Here is a 26311-nt window from a genome sequence, read left to right as displayed (position 1 = left end):
ACCTGCACGGGAGCGACGTAGCGCGTCTCCCAGTTCTGTCACCGCCGCCGTCATCGCCACTACCACCAACCATCACTTGACGAGCGGCTCCCCTTCCAAGTACCACAATATCCTCCACGTACGGTCCACTCCATCCACGTACAGTCCACGCCACTCACGAACACTTCAACCCATCCAGGCACGGTCCACGCCACACCCAAGGATTCTCCACGCAACCCACGTATATATACGGACGATCTACGCCACCCACCCACGTACGGTCCACGCCACCCACGTACGGACATACCACGCCACCCACGTAGAGCCCACGCCACACCTACGGACGGACCAACTTAGGTGGGATATGCAGCAACTTCTAGAATAAAGTTACCCCGTGATCTGGACCACGCTAAGTAAGTTAACCAAACACTGCCCACACACACACACACACACACACTAGTTTGTTTAATCTTTCATCTTTTCTTGAGAGTAAAATGACAATCTGAGCTAAAATCACCGCTTACATGTCGTGACGCAAGGATGATGATGAAGTAGTAACAACATTAACAATGAGCAGTGAGACGGGTATACATTCTAACATGAGCAGTGAGACGGGTATACATTCTAACATGAGCAGTGAGACGGGTATACATTCTAACATGAGCAGTGAGACGGGTATACATTCTAACATGAGCAGTGAGACGGGTATACATTCTAACATGAGCAGTGAGACGGGTATACATTCTAACATGAGCAGTGAGACGGGTATACATTCTAACATGAGCAGTGAGACGGGTATACATTCTAACATGAGCAGTGAGACGGGTATACATTCTAACATGAGACGGGTATACATCTAACATGAGCAGGAGACGGGTATACATTCTAACATGAGCAGTGAGACGGGTATACATTCTAACATGAGCAGTGAGACGGGTATACATTCTAACATGAGCAGTGAGACGGGTATACATTCTAACATGAGCAGTGAGACGGGTATACATTCTAACATGAGCAGTGAGACAGGTATAAATTCTAACATGAGCAGTGAGACGGGGATACATTCTAACATGAGCAGTGAGACGGGTATACATTCTAACATGAGCAGTGAGACAGGTATACATTCTAACATGAGCAGTGAGACGGGTATACATTCTAACATGAGCAGTGAGGCGGGTATACATTCTAACATGAGCAGTGAGACGTGTACTGTACATTCTAACATGAACAGAGACAGGGATACATTCTAACATCAGCAGTAAGACGGGGATGAGGTCCGTCACACGATAGCATTAACCCATACGACTGATTATTTCTAAATTTGGTTAGGTTAGGTTATTGTGTGTCGTATCATCGAGGTTTCTAGGGAGAGAAATTTTTTTTTAGATTTAAGGCACCGTAAAAAATATGACAAATTATTACCTTTTTGTATCAGGGAAAATATTAAATTTTCAGGTAACGTCATTTCTATTTTTTCCCACTACGAGACAAATTATTATATTAGAAATTTAAAACCAATAATAACGTATATTTTCGGTATTTGTGAAGTGTATGTGCTTGTATGTATGTATGTATGTAATAATAATAATAGACGGTTTATTAATAGAGTTGCAGCCGGTGGCTGAAAATATACAGACTTACATTAGATTTAGACATAATGATATAATATGCAATGAATACATTTACAGGGCTGTGCAGTACATAAATCAAGAGTTGTTTATTATTTTAACAATAGATGGGATGGTGCTGTTCTTATATCTATCGGTGCGGGCTCTTATGGGCTGAATTTTGTTGTAGTGTGTTTCCAAGTCCATTCCTCCCTTTGCGCACATAATATTCAATGGATTATAGCACTGCCCCCCGGATGGAAGTGTTATAAGGGCGGAATGCCAATAACAGGTGGAGGTAATTCTCATCTCTCTAAGCATTCCTGGAAAATCTCTGCAATTTCTTCAGGGTACGAACTCTGTATCTAAAATTGGGACACTGGAACGATGGTATGGTACACGAGTAAATGGGACACCGGCACAACGGGAACAAAACAAACAGAAGGAACACTGGAGTTATTAAACAGAACAGTAAAACAACGAAATAGAACAGTAGAACAGAGAAACAGAAGTTACAAACAGAACAGTGGAAGAGAAACAGAACTTACAAAAAGAACAGTGGAACAACAGAACAGAGCATGGAAGCAATAACAGTGGAACAACGAAATAGAATATAGACAAAATATTGGAACAAAGAAACAGAACATTGGAACAAAATAACAAATGGAACAGTGGAACAACGAAACGAAAGATAGACAGAACACTGGAACAAAAGAACACATCATAGAAACAGAACACGGGAACAATGAAACAGGATAGAACATAGACAGAACACTGGAACAACACATACATAAATGGAACAATGGAACAAGAGACTGGTACTGTACACTCTAAAGAGAACACTGGAACAAGTTAGGTCTGGTCAGGTACCAATGCTTATTTCACCTGATGATTAACCACCCTAACGCTGTCTGAGGGGGTTAGGCTAGGTTATATTACATTAGGTTACATTATGAAAGATTAAGTTAGGTTGGGTTGGATTGGGTTATATAACGTAAGATAAGGTAAGGTTAGGTTAGGTCTTGTTATGCTATGTTAGGTATCTAATATACTATAGGAATAGCTGTGTGTGTGTGTGTGTGTGTGTGTGTGTGTGTGTGTGCCTATCTGTCTGTTCTGGGCAACGGCACAATCGTTTTTCATCAAACTTGGTGGAAAAATCGCAAAAATTTCGTAGATTGGAACAAACCTGGTCCCATGTCGATGGTTTCTTTAGGAAGGCATTTATTAACCATTTTGTCGCTGTACGCTGTCAGCCGGACGGCGGTTGCGCGCTAGCCAAGCACGAGCGTTCAAACTTTCACTGGGCACAAAGGGCCCAAGTTCACTTGTAGTATATATATAAACGAAAAAAGTAATAATAATAATAATAATAATAATAATAATAATAATAATAATAATAATAATAGGCTAATAATAATAATAAAGCACTGGTTGAGCCCCTAAGACCACTAGTAAGGGAACATAATAAACACGTTGACATTAAAATATTTTAGTAGCGTGGAGTGAAGAGCTTTAGGAGGATGAAGAAAGGAAGAGGGAGGGGAGGAGGATGAAGAAAGAGAAGGAACAGGAGGAAGAAGGGGAGGAGGGATAGGGAGGAGGAGGAGGAATAGGAAGAAGAAGGAGGATAGGAGGGGATAAGAGCTTTAGGTGGATGGAGGAAGAAAGAAGATAAGAAAATGGATACGGAGGAGAGAGGAGAAGGAGAAGAAAAGGAGATAAAGAATTTGAGGTGGATGAAGGAAGACCGAGGAAGAGAGAATAAAAGATAAAACAAAGTAGATAAAAAGAGTACAAAGGGAAGAAACCGGGTTGTCATTGGTCCAGCCATTCTTTCACTCGACCAATTAGATACCAAGGAAATCGTCCAACCGCGACCACGAACCAATCAAAATTTGAGTAACCAGGACATGAGTATGAAGTCAATCGGTTTGTCAGTTTCGAAGATGGTGATTGGACAGTCTTTTGAGAGAGAGAGAGAGTGTGTGTGTGTACTCGGGCCACACACACCGCCGTAATGTACGTCAAACAGTAGTCGTTAATTCAGAGGTGCGCATATGTCCCAGTGCCAAGCTCAAGTGACTCTCTCCCTGACCACCGGCATCAATATCATTACTACTTTTGTGTGGCTTCAAGGACGAGTGGACGGACGGACGGACAGATGAACACATAATATTGTACCTCCCCAGAATTGACCCTTTAAAGAAATTGTCCTAAATTGTTCACTTAAAAAAAATAAAGTGCATACTTTGCTAATGAATGGCTTTTGACCCTTAAAAAAAAGACGATAAATAAAAACGTATTTTGGGGTAAGTCCTCTCCTCAAATTAACGATAAAATTATGAGTATTTCTTTTTTTAACTGGAACTTTTTGCCTTGTGAAATTTTACAAAATTATTTTAACTACTACTACTGATATTATTGCTAACAGCACCACTTCCTACCATTAACCACCATCACCACTACTACTAGTTGGACCACTTACTACCACTAAAAACTGTCACTACTACTACTATTGGTATCAATTCCTCTCAATATTCACCGCCAATACTACTATTTTTTCTACTATTATTACTAGTAACTACAACTACTAGAAACTAAAAGTACTAATACTACAACCTTACTTACAACTACTAATACTACCACTACTACCAATCTAGCTAAGACGTGACAGTACAGGTTAAGTAACTCGGGGGAAACCTGTAATCGAGCGAGATACTGTATTAACACACTCACGCCAGACACAACACACTGCTGTGACCATCAACTCTGACCTTCTGACCCCTTACACACACACACACACACACACACACACACACACACACACACACGCAAGCACGCACGCACACACACGCAAGCAAGCACGCACGTACGCACGCACTGCTCGCCCTACTCACGCGACACCCTAACCTGAGTCACTGAGTAAGATATGTGAGTCACGTAACATTTTATTCTCGTCATGTGTCAAGAACTTGTTTGTATGTATGTATGTATGTATGTATGTATGTATGTATGTATGTATATATGGACGTAATAATAGTTATATAATTAGGGAAAGGGTCACTTGATTGACAAATAATATACAAGTAACATAAGTGATACAAATATGATATATAATAACAACGTGGGGAGGTTATATTACAGGACATTTCAACATGGTAACAGTGCAAAAACGTAAGATTGGCTGGGAGTGAATACACTGGTTGATTACAAGTTGTTGATATTTTTTACAATGGTTGGGACTGGGCTGTTCTTATAACGACCAGTTCGTGCACGTATGGACTGGATGTGGTTGTGGTGTCGAACAGCAATTCGCGGACGAGGGATCTCGGGTGGCAGTTGGAGCCGGTGTGAGGATGGTGCAGAAGCTTCTCACCAAATTTGCAGATGAGGTCGTGGTGATGATTAGAGTAGAGCCGAGAGGGTCAGTGGCATTTAGGGAGGAAGACCAGGTAGGGGAGGCATAGGTGAGCTTTGGGAGTACGAATGTTGAGTAAACACTGAGGTGCTCGGACGCAGAAACTCCGAGGAACTTAAGTTGGCGGAGGACGTGGAGACGAAAACTGGAGGATTTGATAACTTGTATACTGACGTGTATTTTCCAATTTAGTTTATCTATAGAGACGCCGAGGAGCTTGGTGTATGTATGTATGTATTAAACGAAAAATAAACAAAATAAAAAATAAACATAAACAAGCAAATCCCCCAAAAAATATATATATACACATATACACACATATATATATATATATATATATATATATATATATATATATATATATATATATAGTATATATAAAGTAAAATAAGTCATATATAAAATAACAAAATATGTAGGTAATTGGGCGTGTGGTCACCTACTTCACCTGTGCCAGATTCCACAAATATTTCAACTCATTTAAGAAAATGGAAATTGAAGACCGACAGACATATAAATACACATCCACACACACGAGCCGACATGAACACGTCAGCACACACACACACACACACACACATAGAGAAATTCCTACAATACACAGGAATATACCATAGCAAAACACATATACTCACATAGGACGCGCGCACACATTTTTCTTTCGCCTTTTCGCGTCAACTTATACTTACAAATCAGGCGGTCGGTTAGTTCTCTGTTCCACACTGTTGAGAAGTAGTTAACATGAGTCAGTGTCGGTCAGGTCTTCAGGTTGAGTCTTAAACGAGGTCAAACATGGTGCTGTCAGAACAGTTCACAACCCTTCCGTCTACAGAAGTTAGCTACGAGAGGTTCTGTATTGATGACCTGACCTGACCTAACCTAACGTGATCTAACCAGACATAACCTAACCTGACAATGTGACTAGTGTTGGAGCGGCTACCTGGTAAATGGTAACTCCTGTTGATCCATATAGTACAAGGAGGGCAGGAAGCACCATCCCTCACCTCTTCCTTCTTCATCATCTCCTCCTCCTCCTCCAAAATCGTCTCTTCTTTTCCTTCTCATCTTCCTCTGTTCCCCTACTCCTCTTCAACACCCCTCCCCCTTCTTCCTCATCACCCCCTTCTTCTTCCTCAGCACTCCCTCCTCCTCCTCAGCACCCCCTCCTCGTCCTCCTCAGCACCCCCTCCTCCTCTTCATCACCACGCGTGTTCAACCAGAATTACTCCCGAGTCACTAATATAAACCGTAGCGTGTTAATACAGTATTCATACACTGTATACTCATCTATAAATAAAGTACAAGTTCGAGTCATGCATACACAAAATATTTAAAACAGTATAACGTCAGAATCACACACTGGGTAAGAACCATACAATCACACACTGGGTAAGAACCATACAATCACACACTGGGTAATAATACATCTTTATTTCATGTGTGAGAATCATATACAGTACAACCGTGAATCTGTGTGGACGGACTGACAGACAGACAGACAGACGATTGGACAAGACTTCTACTAACAAGCACTTATCATCATCACTACCACCATTACCACCATCACAGCCACCACCACCAAAACAGCCGCCGCTGCCATAACCACTATCACCACAATCATAGCCACCACAATCATAGCCACCACTACCACCACCACCGCCGCCTAGCTCTCGTGAACTCAATCTAACTCCACTTAACACAGACACGAGACACTAACAAGCAAAAACGTCGCCTGTGACGAGGAATAAAAAGTGTAAGAATTAATTAATAGTAATTTTATATAGCTATGTTATTAATTACGGCAGTGAATGTGTCGAGTAATAATACAAGATAAGCATAATGATATCAGGTAACCATAACACCAACTTGTAATGTAATTATCGTTGTAATACACACACACACACACACGCATTATTTGTCAATTACGTGATCCATTCCCTAATTATGTAACTATATTTTTAGTCTTCTGGTTTATTGAAAGAGCTTGGCAGCCAGAAGACTAAAAATATAGTTACATATTTGGGGAATGGGTTTCGAATTACAAATAATATACAAGTAACATAAGTGATACAAATAAGATATATAATAACTAGATGGGGAAAAGCTCAAACTACAGGGCATTTCAACATAGTGACAGTGTAAGGGGTAGTGTTTACTGGGAGTGAATACACTGGTTTATTACAAGTTATTGATAATTTTTACAATGGTTGGGACTGGGCTGTTCTTATAGCGATCAGTTCGTGCACGTGTGGGCTGGATGCGGTTGTGGTGTCGAACAACAATTCTCGGGCTAGGGATCTCAGATGGTAGTAGGAGCCGGTGTCGAGGATGGTGTAGAAGCTTCTTACCAAATTTGCAGATGAGGTCGTGGTGATGGTCAGTGAGAGCCGAGAGGGTCAGTGTGTTGAGCGCTTCTTGATATGTGGAGTAGGAAGGGGAGAGAATAATCTTGCATGCCCTCTTTTGCACTTTTTCTAGGTGTTTACGTTGTGTGGCATTTAGGGAGGAAGACCAGGTGGGGGAGGCATAGGTGAGCTTGGGAAGTATGAATGTTGTGTAAACACTGAGGAGCTCGGGTGCAGGAACTCCGAGGGACTTGAGTCGGCGGAGGAGGTGGAGACGGAAACTGGAGGATTTGACAACTTCACTGACGTGTGGTTTCCAATTTAGTTTGTTGTGTATGTGTGTGTGTTCAGCCCATGAACATTTCTCGTTCGCGTATTTACTGTACGTGTATTATTGTGTGTTTGCGTGTATGTGTTAATATGCTCTCGAGCGTGCGACCAACACGCACACACGCACGCACGCACGCGCACACACACACACACACACACACACACACACACACACACACACACACACACACACACCACGGGGTTATAATCAATGGTCTCCAAGCGAAGACACACATTTATAGTGTCCTCTACACCACGCCCACTCACCTAAATAAAAACCCGCCCACCAATCCACACATCCACCCACTGGCTCTCCTGGTCCACTCATCCACCACCACAACCCCAATTAACGACTCTAACCTACTGTACCTTACAAGAGCGGAGGGAAGGTATGTGACCTCCCCGACACCCAGCTTACAAGAGGAACGTGGAGGTGCTTCAAACACCGACACACAGTACATAGTTTGGTCTTGTGAAACTACACCCAAAAAAACGCCTCCGCAACAATACTGTGGTACAAGATGCAACACGACGAAGAAATACTTGGATGTGTGGGCTCCGATGTTACGGCCTCTCTGTTTTGACGACAGACAAACACCTGCACACAAACACCGTCACTTTCCAGGGAATCGCGTCCTGATGACTAGTTAACACGGAGATATATGAGAGAGAGAGAGAGAGAGAGAGAGAGAGAGAGAGACTCATGCCTGATACATAAGTAAAGCAATTCACCAAATTGACCACAAAAACTAACACACCAACTTTTAGTAAAACTTTGTAACACTCGGGCGGTAATAACCCTCGCACGCTACACACACACACTGTATATCCTTTTGAATGGAATTTAATAAAAACATTAACAGGTAAAGAGATAAAAAGAGAAGATAATCTAAGTCAACAGTCTTCATAAATAATGTATAAAGGGGGGAGGGTGAAGGTTGGTAAAGGAGGGGAGGGGGAGAAGTTTGTAGGGGAGGGGAGGGGGAGACTAGCACACCATTTGTTACAATTACAGGTGAATCAATACAGGTAAACATACACCTGTTACCCCCTCTCTGTTAATGGGGGGGTAACACCCATTACAACGGTAACTGGGGGGAGAGGACCTTTACCGGTACAACAGACAACATGGTAGTCCCGGTACACTTCCTCTCCCTCCTCCCAGTACACACACCCCTCCCTCTCCTTCCCCCCCCCCTCACTAGCAGAACAATATACCATAATGGTTGCCAAAACAAACTCCCACAAGCACCCTCTTCAAGACCTCCACCAACTCCACCACTAATCACTTACTCCACCACACCCCTCCTCCACCACACCCACTCCACCACCCACCTTTACTCCCACCACCTACCCACCACTCCACCTACCCCACCACCTACCCACTCCACCACCCACCTACTCCCTCCACCACCCACCACCCAACCTACCTCCTACTCCACCTACCCACTCACCCACCACCTACCCTCCACCCACCCACCTACTCCACCACTAATAACCTAATCCACCACCCACCTACTCCACCACCTACCTACTCCTCCACCTACCAACAGGGATGCAGTTATCCAGCACTAACCTACCTCCCACCTCTCTACTACCACCCACCCACCTATCACAATCTAGCGTTCTAATATTACAAGGTAAATTAGTCCAACTTACTGACCTACGAAAGGGTAAAAAACTCTCTCTCTCTCTCTCTCTCTCTCTCTCACACACACACAGGTGAAATAAACTTGGGATGTCTAATCTTCAGGTGAAATAAACTTGGGATGTCTAATCTTCAGGTGAAATAAACTAGGGATGTCTAATCTTCAGGTGAAATAAACTTGGGATGTCTAATCTTCAGGTGAAATAAACTAGGGATGTCTAATCTTCAGGTGAAATAAACTTGGGGTGTCTAATCTTCAGGTGAAATAAACTTGGGATGTCTAATCTTCAGGTGAAATAAACTAGGGATGTCTAATCTTCAGGTGAAATAAACTTGGGGTGTCTAATCTTCAGGTGAAATAAACTTGGGATGTCTAATCTTCAGGTGAAATAAACTTGGGGTGTCTAATCTTCAGGTGAAATAAACTTGGGATGTCTAATCTTCAGGTGAAATAAACTTGGGGTGTCTAATCTTCAGGTGAAATAAACTTGGGGTGTCTAATCTTCAGGTGAAATAAACTTGGGATGTCTAATCTTCAGGTGAAATGGGGTGTCTAATCTTCAGGTGAAATAAACTTGGGATGTCTAATCTTCAGGTGAAATAAACTTTGGGGTGTCTAATCTTCAGGTGAAAATAAACTTGGGTGTCTAATCTTTCAGGTGAAATAAACTGGGGTGTCTAATCAGGTGAAATAAACTTGGGTGTCTAATCTTCAGGTGAATAAACTGGGGTGTCTAATCTTCAGGTGAAATAAACTGGGGTGGCTCAATCTTCAGGTGAAATAAACTGGGGTGTCTAATCTTCAGTGAAATAAACTGGGGTGTCTAATCTTCAGGTGAAATAAACTGGGGGTGTCTAATCTTCAGTGAAATAAACTTAAAAGTGCCTAATTCAGGTGAAATAAACTGGGGTGCCTTAATCTTTCAGGTGAAATAAACTTGGGATGTCTAATCTTCAGGTGAAATAAACTTGGGTGTCTAATCTTCAGGTGAAATAAACTGGGATGCTCCAATCTTCAGGTGAAATAAACTTGGGATGTCTAATCTTCAGGTGAAATAAACTTGGGGTGTCTAATCTTCAGGTGAAATAAACTGGGGTGTCTAATCTTCAGGTGAAATAAACTTCTGGGTGCTCCAATCTTCAGGTGAAATAAACTGGGGTGTCTAATCTTTAGGTAAAATAAACTTGGGATGTCTAATCTTCAGGTGAAATAAACTGGGGTGTCTAATCTTCAGGTGAAATAAACTTGGGGTGTCTAATCTTCAGGTGAAATAAACTGGGGTGTCTAATCTTTAGGTAAAATAAACTTGGGATGTCTAATCTTCAGGTGAAATAAACTGGGGTGTCTAATCTTCAGGTGAAATAAACTTGGGGTGTCTAATCTTCAGGTGAAATAAACTGGGGTGTCTAATCTTTAGGTAAAATAAACTTGGGATGTCTAATCTTCAGGTGAAATAAACTGGGGTGTCTAATCTTCAGGTGAAATAAACTTGGGGTGTCTAATCTTCAGGTGAAATAAACTGGGGTGTCTAATCTTTAGGTAAAATAAACTTGGGATGTCTAATCTTCAGGTGAAATAAACTTGGGGTGTCTAATCTTCAGGTGAAATAAACTTGGGATGTCTAATCTTCAGGTGAAATAAACTTGGGGTGTCTAATCTTCAGGTGAAATAAACTTGGGATGTCTAATCTTCAGGTGAAATAAACTTGGGATGTCTAATCTTCAGGTGAAATAAACTTGGGATGTCTAATCTTCAGGTGAAATAAACTTGGGGTGTCTAATCTCCAGGTGAAATAAACTTGGGATGTCTAGTCTTCAGGTGAAATAAACTTGGGATGTCTAATCTTCAGGTGAAATAAACTAGGGGTATTTCAACTTCAAGTGACCCGAAAATACCAAATACCACGTGAATATCCAACTTATGGCAACCTGAACTTTTGACCTTTACGAATAATATCACACCGAAATAGTACAGTACGTGAGCCAGGTAACCAGGTACAGTAATGGCGCAACACACACACACACACACACACACACACACACACACACACACACACACACACACACACAGTACTAGTAAAAACTTCCTGATAATATCCTGCGGTGTTTACAAAGTTATAGCTGGACAAACTTCACCCGGGAAGTTTACAAAATGAGTCCCCTGATCAATGGAATACGTTCGTCAGACTTATAAAAATCAAATAAATAAATAAATAAATAAATAAAACTAAGTAAATAATTAAAAATAAAATAATTCGTCAGATTATGCGACCTTATTTTCATTATCGTAAAATACAGTAGAAGTACCTGAGTAATGTAACGGTGTAAAAAAAAATAAAAAATAAACTAACTGGCACCTATCATCAGCAGTAATAACACTCCACCACAATAAATTCTCTTGCTCTTTTTCACACTTTCTTTACTCGCTCTTTCTTTTTTCTCTAGTTATTTTCTCCTCGTTCTTTTCTTTCTCCTTATCTCTCCTCTCTTCTTTTCCAGCAACGGGGAGAGAGAGAGAGAGTTCATAGCAGGGGAGATTCAAAACTCTCTCTCTCTCTCTCTCTCAGTATCAACCCGTGACTGGCCCTCGTAAAGCTCCACCTGGCAGCGATATTTGAAATTTGACCAAAATATAAGGCTAATTACCTGTCAGGAATAGCCAGGAGGGTGTAAGGTGTCAGGGTACAGGGTGTCAGGGCGTAGTGTGTACGGTGTCAGGGAGTAAGGTGTCATGGAGTAAGGTGTCAGGGCGTAGTGTGTACGGTGTCAGGGAGTAAGGTGTCATGGAGTAAGGTGTCAGGGCGTAAGGTGTCATGGAGTGGAGTAAGGTGTCAGGGGTACAGGGCGTAGTGTGCACGGTGTCAGATGTCGGTGTCAGGGAGTAAGGTGTCAGGGAGTAAGGTGTCAGGGAGTAAGGTGTCAGGGCGTAGTGTGTATGGTGTCAGATGTACGGTGTAAGGGAGTAAGGTGTCAGGAGGTAAGGTGTCAGGAGTAAGGTGTCAGTACAGGGTGTCAGGGCGTAGTGTGTACGGTGTCAGATGTACGGTGTAAGGGAGTAAGGTGTCAGAGGTAATGGTGTCAGGGAGTAAGGTGTCAGGGAGTAAGGTGTAATGGAGTAAGGTGTCAGGGCGTAGTGTGTACGGTGTCGATGTACGTGTGTAAGGGAGTAAGGTGTCAGGGAGTAAGGTGTCAGGGAGTAAGGTGTCAGGGAGTAAGGTGTCAGTGTGTAGTGTGTAGGTGTGTCAGATGTAGCTGTGTAAGGGAGGTGTCAGAGGTGTAAGGAGTGTATGTGTCAGGCGAGTAAGGTGTCAGATGTACAGTGTAAGGGAGTAAGGTGTCAGGAGAGGTGTAAGGTGTGGTGCAGTAGCGGTGTCAGGAGTAAGGTGTCAGGGGCAGGGGCGTAGTGTGTACGGTGTCAGATGTACGTGTAAGGGAGTAAGGTGTCAGAGTGTAAGGTGTCAGGGAGTAAGGTGTAATGGAGTAAGGTGTCAGGGCGTAGTGTGTACGTGTAAGGAGTAAGTGTGTCAGGAGTAAGGTGTCAGGGCGTAGTGTGTACGAGCGGTGTCAGGGAGTAAGGTGTCAGGGAGTAAGGTGTCAGGGCGTAGTGTGTACGGTGTCAGATGTACGGTGTAAGGGAGTAAGGTGTCGAGTGTAAGGTGTCAGGGAGTAAGGTGTCAGAGAGTAAGGAGTCAGGGTACAGGGTGTCAAGTGTGCACGGTGTCAGATGGTGTGTGGTGTCAGGGAGTAAGGTGTGTAAGGTGTAGGTGTAGTGTGTGTAGGGTGTCAGGGTGGTGTCAGGGTGTATGGTGTCAGGATGTAAAGTGTACAGGTGTTATGTCCAGGTGTCAGTAAAGTGTCAAGAGTAAGGTGTCAGAGTGTAAGTGTCAGGTGTAGTGTCAAAGTAAGGTGTCAGAATGAAGGGTGTCAGGGTTTAAGGTGTCGGGGTGTCAGTGTAGGGTATTATGAATAGTGTGTGTGTGTGTGTGTGTGTGTGTGTGTGTGTGATTCTCTCACTCCTCCCTAACTCTCCTTTCTCTTACCCTGCTCTCTTATCTACCCTTCCTCCCCTGTCCCCCATTCCCTTTCCTAGTCCCCCCCCCTCTTCCTTCCCTCCCCCCTCCTTCCCCCATCTCGGCGTGGTAGGTTCAGTGACCCACAGAAGTCACCACAAAATACTAAACAAGAATTAAGACAACTCTCGATCAATGGTGGACCCTAACCTGCCTCCCCTGTAGTGGTGATGACACACACACACACACACACAGAGAGAGCACCGCGTAGGATAAGGGCGTGGAGAAAATATAATTAAGGAAAATACCTGTGTGCTGTGATAAACCTAATTACAGGTAAGTCGGTACCAGTTTGTGCCCTCATGAACGTGTTTACGATATTCCACACCTTTATCAAGTATCACAATAATAATAATAATAAACATACACACTTCCCTTCACCCATTCAACAGGTTTAACTCACCTAACCTCCACACACCTGGCACCAACAGGTGGATTGAGAGGACAACAGTACAGTAGCGCGAGTCAGGTGTGGCATTAAGACCCTACGGTACACACCTGTTAATTAATAGTGTCTCATCAAGTAGAACTATTATTGTTGTTCTTACTATTGCATTTGTTGTTGTTTCTGTTATTATCCATACATGCTATTTCTTCATTATTATTATTATTATTATTATTATCACTCTTACCTCGTTCGTATACAACACAACCATGACCCAACGACAACACCTGAACCACGCAAGACACACATAAACGCATACACAAAACAAAAAAACACACACACAAATATACACAGATACAAACACACAAGCGGGTGTTTGGGACGACTAGAACTCACGTGTTTTAAACAAGTCAGTTCCAGGAAGTGGTTATTGTATTGTTGTTGTGAATTACTGTAAATAATAAAAAAATAATAATAGCCTCATTCTGTTTTAAAAATACATATACACACACTCACTAAGATAGCAGCTAAAGTGACACTAAGAGAGCTTAATTACAAAGATGACGATGATGATAATAATAACCATAATAATAACAATAACAACAACAACAACAATAATAATAATAATAATAATAACAATAATAATAATAATACAGGTAATTATAATAAGTATTGTGAGGTAATTGGTTACAACAGGTGGGTGGGACAGTGTCATGAACCAGGACTGTTTACTGCCTAAGTGTTGCAGGTCACGAGTAACTGTCCCCACCCACCACCACTTACACCCACCAGCCCTCACCCACCGCCACTCGCCCCACCCCACCACTCACCCTCACCCACCACCACTCGCCCTCACCCACTCCCACTCGCCCCCCACCACCTCCACCACCACCTCACCCACCACCACCACCACCACCCACCCACCACCACCACCCTCACCCACCACCACACCCACCACCACCACCACCACCCCACCACCCTCACCCCACCACCACCCTCACCCACCACCACTCCCCCTCACCCACCACCACCACCCTCACCCACCACCATTGCCTCACCCACCACCACCTTCCACCCACCACCATCCACCCCACCACCACCTCGCCCCTCACCCACCACCACCATCTTCACCCACCACCATTCACCCCTCACCCACCACCACTGCCCTCACCCACCACCATTCACCTCACCCACCACCACTGCCCTCACCCACCACCATTCACCCTCACCCACCACCCACCACCCACCACCCACCACCACCACCACCACCCCCCCTCACCCACCACCAGCCTTCACCTCAACCACCACCACTGCCCACTCACCCTCACCCACCAGCCCTAGCCCTCACCCACCACCACTCGCCCTCACCCACCACCACCCATCTTCACCCGCCACCACTGCCCTCACCCAATCACTCACATCATCCACACCCACTCACCCACCCACCACCACCTGCCCTCACCCACCACCACTCACCTCACCCACCAACCACTCCCCTCACCCACCACCACTGCCCTCACCCACCACCACCTGCCCTCACCCACCACCACTGCCCACCCACCCACCACCCTCATCCACCCACCTGCCCTCACCCACCACCACTGCCCTCACCCACCACCACCCCTCACCCACACCACCACCTGCCCTCACCCACCACCACTCCCTCACCCACCACCCACCCACCACCCGCCACCACTCACCACCACCACCACCACACCCACCACCACCACCACCACCCCACCCCACCACCACCATCACCACCACCACCCACCACCACCACCACCACCGCCCTCACCCACCACCACCACCCATCACCACCTCACCCACCACCACCTCCCTCACCCACCACCCACTCACCCTCACCCGCCCACTCACCTCACCCACCACCACCACCCTCACCCACCACCCTCACCCACCCACCACACCACCCACCACCACTCACCCACCACCTCACCACCCACCACCACCACCCCCACCCACCACCACCACCCCACCCACCACCTCACTCACCCACCACCCACCTCACCCCACCCACCACACACCCTCACCCACCACCACTCACCCTCACCCACCACCACTCACCCACCACCCACTCACCCTCACCCACCACCACCTCACCTCACCCCCACCCTCACCCACCAACCACCACTCCCCACCACCACTCACCCTTAACCTCACTTCGCCAACCCACCACCACCTCACCACCTCACTGCCTCACCCACCACCACTGCCTTAACCTCATCTGCCCACCCATCAGCCCTCACCAAGGGGGCATCAACAAGCAGCACACTAAAACTTTATTTTCTTCCCTCCATCTAACAATAAAAAAGACAAAGAATCAAGTCACGACGGTTTCAGTGCGAACTCGATGCCAGTGTGTGTGTGTGTGTGTGTGTGTGTGTGTGTGTGTGTGTGTGTGTGTGTGTGTGTGTGTGTGTGTGTGTGTGTTAGTCTGAAATAAATGAAAGATAACCTGAAAATTAGGCACCCCACCTAATTTTACCCGAAGATTAACCAAGGTAACACTGCCTGGGGGGAGGGTTTAGGTTTAAGTTAAGTTGGGTTAATAAGCAAGAGAAATAAGCTGGGGTGACTAATCTTCGGGTGATCCCAGATGTGTTCTTGTATCTTCAGTTAGGAGAGAAAAGTTAACATAATAAACCATTGAGAATCTTCCTCTGTGTCTTAACTTAATGCAGGGAGTTTTGTCTCATAAATGGACCAGTTAAATTACTGACCTTGTTATGTGCTTAAAGACCTTTGTTGGTGAAGCACTGCAATGACATTATAACGTCAACGTCTTAGCGTAAGTGAGGTGGATAAGTTCTCGCATGTCTAGTTACAAAAAAATTAACGTATGAAACTTTAAGATTCCAATTTCATGTTGTAGCTTAAACCAAGTAATGAAATAAGTCCTTGCATATCCAATTAGGGGATAATGTAGCCTACGAAGCTTCTAGAATCACTCTTCATGTCGTGACTAAGGTGATTTGGTCACTCAGATGATTATTAATCACTACCTTTAAGTATGTCATTTTACTGTAATAACATCTTTCCCAACCGTTAATAACACAAATGCTAACCGGAACTTAGTTAAAATATACAGTACAGTATATTACTCATTGTCACTGTAGTAAAGAATATTGTGTTAGTGATTTACAGTAGGTAAGCCACAGCCTATCATCCCCAGTCTCTTAAAATCCTCCCTGGGTCCTTTATCTTAACATTTGGTGACGGAAATGTGGAGGGAGAACATGTGTACACACGCCATACCATAATGTAAATGGATCATGGGACATACACATACCACACCGTCCCCAGCTAAGTATACACTACCGCAGTGGTATGAGGTGAGCAAACACAGCCCTTACCCCCTGATGCTCCATGTCCAACCCGTGTCCTTAACTAAACATGCCACACATTATTCCTTAACGGGTCGTGTCAGCAAGCTCATCATGATGAGCTATAAATAAGGCTTTAAGTGAGGCATTACACAACAGGGAGCCCTATCCCCCCCCCCATACTTACCATGATTAGTTGCACCATTAAAAAAAAAGATATACTGTATATCAACACCATTAAATATACTGTGCTGTGATACAGGTACAATAATGAAAATGTGAAAAATTAAGCAAGGAATTTTAATACAGTATTAAATTATTAAGATAATATACAAAGCAATAGTAAATGTTAATATATACTGTATGCCCACATTCCTACTGTGGACTTTTAATCTTCGTGACAAACAGAAAAACTACATGTCAATAAACTTAACAAGTTCATGATAAAGTCAATAACTATCAGTCATAAGCCATTACACGCCCACATGGACACAATCACACATGCACAAATACATGTACACACAATCAAACACGTATACACAATCAACTACTGTAGTTGGCCTACATACATACAGACAAAAGTCTATGAGCTACACATCTTTCATCAGTTAAATACTTTACATGTAACTTACAAACTAACAAAAGAGAAAGGCACGTAGCCTATAGTTAATATAATATTGCCAACACACTGAGTCAAGTTACTGTTCAGCTAAGTTGAAAGTAAGTTAAGCATAAATTTAATTTAGGTTACTTTTAAGTTATCACATTGCATTAGGCCAAGTTAGGTTAGGTTAATGTAGGTTTTGGGAAAGGTGAAGTTAGGTTTAGGTTAGGTTATGTTATATTGCCTGACATGTACTGTGGATATAACCCAAAAATTATGAAACAAAATCAACACAACACTGAAAGGAAGATTCACTGGGGTCACTGGTTTGCACCAGAGGCATCCCTAGCCAACCCTGCTGTTTATGGGTACCTATCTTTTCAGTTGGGGTCGGTGAAGGCGGTTCAAGTGCTGTCGGCCACACTGCCTCTAACTTCCATCAAGCTTATGGAACCATCTTGTTCCTTTTTCACTGTGCAGTATATTGTGGTATTTTGGTTTCTTTAACTGTTGACACGTCATCTTACAGATTCAGAGAAACACTGTCTGCCACAGGACCAAGTTATGTGAATGGTGTGGCAGCAGCTCAAGGCAGTGTGTGGGAGAGGAGAAAGTGAGGGAAGTGTGAGGGACAGGAAGAAGTGAGGGCAGTGTGAGGGACAGGAAGAAGTGAGGGCAGTGTGAGGCACTTGGTGTAAGATAGGGCTAAGGACAATCACCATGGCAGAGAGAGACGAGAATGGCCGCCTGAAGCTGCCCAAAGACGGGTACATACCGTTCCAGAGGGTCCTCAACAGGTCCAACAGAAGGTGAGCCACTGTCTGTATACCCAGTAATATATGTCTGTTCTCTGTAAAATCTTTGTCTTAATACTTCATAATATCTCTCATTATCTTTATACCCAGTAATAGATCTGTACTCTGTAATAACTCTCTTTCCATTACTGTACTCTATAATATATGTCTTTGTACTATGTAATACCTCTTGATACCTTTACTCTGAAATACCTGTATATGTCTTTGCACTCTGTACTATTTCTTAGTCTGCATATTGAGTAATATCATACCTCCTACTACTCTATCTTTATACTGTACAGGTATCCTCACTATACAAATGTCACGACTAATATTCTATTCTATTACACCTTATTCACTACACTATACAGAAGCTATTCTCGCTTATACAAATATGGTCCATTAAGGAACCATGCATCTAGTTGTTATACAGTACAGTACTGTACTGTACATATGTTTACTGAAAACACTACAGTACAATAATGATGGACCTTGTGGTACATCCCTCGCTTGGGCTCACCTGTTCCACCTAACAATATCTATATCTAAATATTTTCTATGATTTAACTGCAATTCTCTTGATTCATCTGTGACTCTTTATACAACTCTACACATGGGGCTACTCTATCTCCTCCTCGTTTTTTTCTCCCTTTCTTCTTTTCAGGGTGGGGTGTGCATCACAAGGTGCTCTTAGTCCACTCCACAGTCCTCCCCCATCTGGGCGGCTCTTCTGCCGCTGTCATCCACCCTCCACTCATTCCAGGTCTCATTTCACTTTGTCTATCAAATTGTTTTTATTTAACTCTTCTCCTCCCATACTGTATGTTCTGCTTGCCAGCCTCTCTTCCTTCCACACTCTCATCGCCAGCTTCTCTTCCTCCTGCCTTCCACCTCCTTTGTCCACGCTCTCCTCCTTCCGCCCTTCACCACCTTCTTCTATGCTCTCCTTGCCAGCCACTCCTCCCCATTTGTTGTATATGTCCAGCCCACCTTAACCTATTGTCAACCATTTCCAAAAACCACCTCCTTGTGGAAATAAGACACAAGTTTATATAACCCATGGCAGGGACTATATACCTTGAGGTCAAAGGTCAGAATAATGGGGTCATGTAGGAATGGGTGTGGATGAGGGTCTCAGAAGAATATTTTAATCAGGAAACAAAATTAACTTCTGTGTGAATTACAGTCAGATTATAACTTACAAAAATGTCATCTTAACCAAACACAAGTTAGTTTAAGATTGCAAAAATGTCAGGAGCTCAACACAATAGTGTAGTCTAGTTTTACAGTTTACAGAGAACTTAATAAAAAGGTACAATATTCAGTGGCGTTTATCAGTCAGCAAATAGAAACTTTTGGATTATCTGAAGATTAGTTCCCAGCTTATTTCACTTGAAGATTATCCACCCTAATACTACTTGGGGGTGAAGGTTACAAGTGTTCCCTGAAGAATGCAGTGATGGGTAGGGAAACACCGGGTAACACTGAAGTCCATTTATTTGGATAGGAGAAATACAAGCGGTGACTAGCGTGTGCCATGCACGGCTCACACAGTCAGACTGAGACTGCCTTGCCATATGGCAGCCTCGGGGCAATGTTGCCACATAACACGTGCAGTGTTCCACGTAATTATATACATAGGTGCTACTCGGCACAGTAGCTTATATACAAGGTTGCTACTCGGCACAGTAGCTTAGATACATAACCTACAGGGGGTAAGGTTAGTTTAGGCTGGGATAGGTTAGTTTAGGCTGGGTTAAGTTAAGTTAGGTTAGGCTAAGTTAGGTTAAGTTAGGTTGGGTTAGGTTTGGTTAAGTTAAGTTGGGTTGGATTAAGTTGGGTAGAGCTAAGTTAGGGTAGATTAGCATCAGGTTGATTAACCTTCAGGTGAAATAAACTGGATGTTTAATCTTTTGGTGAGTGAAAAATAAAATTTATGTTTTGTGCTTGGGCACAGTTCACGTCAGCAGTCACCTGCCAGCCGCAACAGCCGGGAACCCAGCCAGTGGGGCAACAACAGAAGTGGAGGAGGCAGCAGCAGAATCTCCCACAGCCACTCTTACAATAACTCTGGCAATGACCACCAACACGCCAAGCCCGATGATGTGACCCGCAGCCTGGGCAAACTGAACATCGAGCGACACAGGAAGGAGAGGCGCCGCAGCCTGACAGATGCCCCCCCGGCCATGCCCAAGATGCCCTTCATACCCTTCCAGCGGGTGCAGCTCAGACGCAGGACCACATTACCCCCGCCCAACAATGAGTTCAGGCTCAGCAGCTTTACGTATGTATTGGCTAGGCCAATTACACCTTCTCCGTCAATCACAGTTTGTCTTGACCAATCACAAAAGCCTCTTCTGACCAACCTATAGCCTGTCCTGGCTAATCACAGCCTGTCCTGACCTACCACAAAATTCTGTCCAGATCAATCATAGCATGTCCTGACCAATCAGAGGGTGCCGTGACCAATCACAATCAATTCTGGTCAATCACAGCCTGTCTTGACCATTAACAACAGTCTGTCTTGACCAATCACAGCCTGTCCTAACCATTCCCAACAGCTTTTCTTGACCAATCACAGCTCTGGCAAGTTCATGTCCAGGACCAGTTTGGCTAATGATTGTATAATTGAACACTCCCCTAAATTATCCCACTAGACTGTACAGCAACGTTCTCATGTATGAATTACATAATTAAAACACTTGAAAAAAAAGTAAGCCTTGTCAGGTAAATCATTTAAGGATATAAAAATTTTCCCCAATTTTGTAAAAATTTCTGAGTTATCACAAAAGTTATTTAGGTAATTAGCTGCACTGTACTGTACTCCTTTTCCTTCCCTCCCCATCTCTCTTTCCCATCTTCCTCCTTCCCCTCCTCTTTTCCCAACACTTGTTCTCCTCCTTCCTTCCCCTTTATCCTTTCTACCATCTCTCTTCCTACCTCCCACTCTTCTCCCTTCCTATCTCCCACTCTTCTCCCTTCTCTTACCCTTTACTCACCCTACCTCTTCCCATTATAAAAGTGATTCACCACCTTACGTCACCCAGGGTATCATTAACCTGCAATAATTACTAAGTGCACCAAGGGGACTGCGGCCTCACATTAGCAGGAGTGAAATTATAGCAACAATAAAACATGACTGTAATTTACTACCATGAGAAAGAATAGGAAAAAAGAACAGTGCTTAGGAATTTTTTTATCTGCATTGTTTTTGTTTGTGTATTAAAATATGAACTTAGTTTTTGGACTTTAAACTTTTTTATAGTTTGAACATTTCTTCCAAATTTAAGACTGTTTAGTAAAATTTATATACACTTTCATTAATATTTAAATGTGTGTGGGTTACAATTCAAACGTGATATTTGTGGACTAATCATAAAAGCCTATCCTGACCAACCACAGCCTGTCCTGACCAATCACAGCCAGTCCTGATCAATCGCAGCCTGTCTTGACCAACCACAAAACTCTGTCCTGGACAAATGGGGCCCAGCCCTAGTATACAGTATCTCAGTCTTAATATGTTCCATTCATAATAGGTCCTGTGGAGTATTAAAATAGGGGGCCCATTAGGACTGTACAGCCCTAATAAACCCCAGTCCTAATAGTTCCCAGTTGTGATAGGTTCCAGTCTCAATAGTTGCAAGTCCTAAATAATCAAACTTATTCAGTCTCTTTTAAGTCTGAGAGCAATTAAGGAAAGAAAAGGATATGAGTAATTAACAGCAAATGCTCTTTGTTCTGAATAAAATGTTCAATTACATTCTGTGTAACTTCAAAGCTACAATTAAAATAACAACCAAGCTATCATGGTGACAGTAAAACAAGCTCAATGTTTACTACCAGTACCAGCAGGAAGAAAGAAAGAGCCCAAGTGCTTTATTTAGATTTTTTTCCTGCATATTAACAACCACAATGTCACCTACAAATACATTAATAAATAAAACAAATTAACTATAAAATCAATGTCACTCTTGTTCAGTGTACAATTCCTTGTAATACTGTAGTATACAAAAATATATCATGTATCCAATTGAATATAATATTCTGTATGAGTACAGCACTGTGTATAACTTGTATTCTTGGTTAGCATACATGACCTGAATCAGTGACATATACTTGTATCACAGTGAGGAGCGAGGAAGGAGGCTCCAACGCTTCAACAACACCAGTAGTATGAATCCTGGTGACCCTTTCTCCTCGGAGTACAACACCAATTATAAGTCTCAAAAAAACAAACTTAGAGCCAGAGAGAAGCCCTCGCGCCACAAAAATGTCTCTCAGATTAACAATGTAATAAGGGACAAAGAGACACTGAAGTGGCAAGAAGGATACCGCATGGAGAGGAGGGACAGCGAAGACCACAACTACACACATGATGAAGAAGCGTCTCACGAAATAGAGGCAAATGGTGAAGTGTTGGATGGAGAGAAAGGTGATGAAGAAAGCCACCACTCTGCAGACAGCAGGCAATCACACCAAGGATCTAAATATTCTGCAGTTTCCAATGACCGCGAGGAGACTGGGTCTGGTCACGATGATAGGGCTGCCTCTACCTCCTCATCTGTAAAATTCCCTCAGATCAGGGAATCTTCGTTGACAGCATCAGACAGTGCACGATCTGTACAAGGCTCTGGTGCTGCTCCTCCCCCAAGAATGCCCAGCCTATCATCGCCCAATGGCTCTCTGAGGTCCACTTCCCAGAGGCCGCTGTCGCAAACCACGGTGCAGACCAAAGACTCATCACGATGGGTGGAGGGCAAAGGAGCATGTCGAATGAATCTGTTTTTTAAGATTCCTCGGCCGCCAACAGAAATCACACTCAATGAAGATAAAACCTCAGCACAAAACAAAGACAGCAATGACATAACAACTTCAGAACAGAACAAAGATGACAAAGATAAAATGAGTCTAGTAAAGAGCAAAGATACAACAAGTCCAGAAGAGAACAAAGACACAACAAGTCCAGTAGAGAACAAAGACACAAGTCCAGTAGAGAACAAAGACACAACAAGTCCAGAAGAGAACAAAGACACAAGTCCAGAAGAGAACAAAGACAGCAACAACACAAATTCAGTACAAAACAAAGACAACAATAACACAAGTCCAGAAGAGAACAAAGATGCAAGTCCAGTAGAGAACAAAGACAACAATAACACAAGTCCAGTAGAGAACAACAAAGACACAAGACCATCAGAGAAGTCAGCACCATCAATCAGGTGTTGTGACACAGCTCGGTGGGTCGAGAAAAAAGGAGCAGGTCGACTTCGTGAAAGTTTTCAGCTGCCCAAAGTTGGCCACATCAAGAATGATCCTTTACCTCCTCGACCCACATCCCCAGTGCCTCAAAACAGTGACAAATCTGTATCTTGCAAGAAAAACAAGACCACAGTGGGTGACAAATTAAACACAACCATCAACTGTACCGGAGCACCAAGAAATACCCTCTCCCGCTCTGTGAGTGACTCAGTGCTGTATCTCCCCAATACACATGTCAACAACTACAACACACAAATGAGGATCAGGCAAAGAACAAATGAGGTTACACTATTTAATGAGAGGGCGATGGGCATCTCAATTAATAAGGGGGCGAGGGCTAAAACAGCATTGCCAAGAATTATCCTGACTTTACCTGATGATGTGCATGGCAGCCATTCCCGACTGAGGAAGCCCCAAGACACTGCCACTGAGAAGGGTGCACAGAAAGGCAGCAAAAGGATGACAAAAGTCCTGAGTTTACCCAATATCCAAGCCAAGGTTAACCTGCAGCCACGACCACAAACCGCAAGGCTACGAAGAGACAGAAGACAACAGGTACCAGATCATCAACAAATGGACGGTCTGTCCCACAATAAACTATCAGTTCCCTTGCACATAAATAAAACACCAAAAACTGAAAAGAAAATACCAGTAACCAAGACATCCAATTTTACTCTTGAGACAACAGCACCACAAAACAGACAACGGTCAAGGAGGCATCTTACAAGACGAAACTCGGACACCTCAGTACTGAGACAGAAGCCATACCCTACAACTCGGAGAAGAAACTCAGTGCCCACTGTCAGCAGGCGTAGCCGGCGTTTCAGCAAAAGTCCTCGAGCATCAGCCAGGAAGAGTTATGAAGGCCAGGAGCTGACAGGGCCAGAGACTTTAACATGGAAGAACCAAGAGGTGCAGCAGGGGGCTATGGTCAAGTCCCACATAGAGGCCATTCAGCTAGAAAGACAACAAAGAGAACAGCGCTTCACACACTTCCTGGGACCCTCAGTCACCAAGCCAGGTTGGTACAGGGTACCTCCTTCACTCTTGCCTCAGCTATACAGTACACTGAGACTATATAAGATATATTCCATTTACTGTTTATATATTCACAACAAGTGTTTTAGAAACAACAAGTTGTTCATACGACACCTGTACGGTTGCAGCCTTTTCATGTGCATATGTTATTGAGAGTTTGGTTTTCATAACTAATTTCACTAAGTACAGTACTGTACACTACAGTATTATATACAGTACAGTACTCAGATAATCTGAAATTATTTTCAAGCAATTTCTCAGAGAGTTATGTGTATAACTCATCAATGTTAGCTCCAATATTTTTTCAAACAAAGAATGCTGGTAGTGTATAAGTAAGGATGAAAAAAGAAATAATAATTTCAAAGATATCACCAAATTCTAATTCATTACTTTTGTCATGTGAGGCGTTCAGCATTAGAAGGGGGTGAAGCGCCAAATTTATAGTGGAGAAAATGCATTTTAAGTTTTTCCAAGTTCAAACAACCATAACTTTGTTGTTTTTTAAGCTAGAGGGTTCATTTTTTTATCGTGCAGCTCAATCCCTCTCCTAGTGAACTGTGAAAACTGGAAGTTAGAGCAATACTGTGAATAGTTATTATTTTATCGCGAGTTGAATGAGAATAACTACCCGTGATGTACAGTTGTTTGATCTTCAAACCAACAATACTCGCATTTTTCTGCACAATTTTCTTATCATTGTGGACAAATACTGTAAAACAAGTTAATGATCACCAAAAACAACACTCCTCATCTTACAACTCCCCCCCCCAATGAAATAATAATAAAAAACTCATTTGCCTATCAGTAGCCAAAGATTTATAATATTGTTAAGTATAATAGTGTGTAGGAAACACCACTACACTCCCCCCCCCCAATGTAATTAACACAAATACAAAGGCGGAGAAAGTTTGCATAATCTTTGGTAAAAACAGTACAGGTATTATGATACAATCTTACTTTGTTTAGTTCCTTTGTTTTATTATCCCTGAAGATCGTAGAAACTTGAAGTTACGTAAATCCTGAGGAGTGGGTATAACTTTAATGGTCTTGTCATAATCAAATTACATTTACGTTTGGCAACCTCCTGTGCCCAGTCGTCAACCCAATGCTGTCTCATCCTGTCTTTTTATTCTAAAGGGCCTTGGGGGGTACGCTCCTGACCCCTGCAATCTGCATCACATGGTGCTCCACCAACAACTAGGCTCCCCAACATCACCAAGTAGCTCATCACCAACATTCTCACACACTTCACCAGCACCATCGCCAGTAGCACCTGCATCACCATAATCACCACTAAATTCACTATCACCAAGCATGGCTGGGGTGTCCATGTGAGTACTGTCGTCACTAAACACATGCTCAGGAATAATGGGCTCCTGAACCCACACCAGAAGGTCTGGCCTCACTCGAGTCTTGCTCTAATATCAGGCAGATATTGCACAGCAATTCTCACACCTGTGGAACTCAAATAACGTCAAAGTTACGCCAAATAA

The 26311-nt window shown here is 43.3% G+C and overlaps 1 protein-coding gene across 2 annotated transcripts; it reads left to right on the top strand.

The window, feature by feature from the left end:
- On the top strand, positions 1 to 25365 carry LOC121856028 (putative uncharacterized protein DDB_G0277255). Of its 2 annotated transcripts, none has more exons than XM_042351291.1 (4): positions 1 to 336; positions 18260 to 18539; positions 20482 to 20808; positions 22652 to 25365. In XM_042351291.1, exons 2-4 carry the CDS (start codon positions 18451 to 18453, stop codon positions 24969 to 24971), a joined length of 2736 nt encoding a protein of 911 aa, XP_042207225.1. In that variant the 5' UTR covers positions 1 to 336; positions 18260 to 18450; the 3' UTR covers positions 24972 to 25365. The 2 variants fall into 2 exon arrangements, with proteins under 2 accessions (XP_042207225.1, XP_042207224.1); XM_042351290.1 differs by having other exon boundaries at positions 1 to 392.
- The last annotated feature ends 946 nt before the right edge of the window (positions 25366 to 26311 follow it).

This window comes from Homarus americanus, unplaced genomic scaffold (genome assembly GCF_018991925.1).
Source record: "Homarus americanus isolate GMGI-L3 unplaced genomic scaffold, GMGI_Hamer_2.0 scaffold19117, whole genome shotgun sequence".
Lineage (NCBI taxonomy): Eukaryota > Metazoa > Arthropoda > Malacostraca > Decapoda > Nephropidae > Homarus > Homarus americanus.
This window is presented reverse-complemented; position numbering and strand designations above follow the sequence as displayed.

Coding starts and splice junctions, on each gene's coding strand:
- LOC121856028 (XM_042351291.1), top strand. CDS start 18,451: ATGGCAGAGAGAGACGAGAATGGCCGCCTGAAGCTGCCCAAAGACGGG. Junction 18,540..20,481: donor CTCAACAGGTCCAACAGAAG/GTGAGCCACTGT, acceptor GCTTGGGCACAG/TTCACGTCAGCAGTCACCTG. Junction 20,809..22,651: donor TTCAGGCTCAGCAGCTTTAC/GTATGTATTGGC, acceptor CTTGTATCACAG/TGAGGAGCGAGGAAGGAGGC.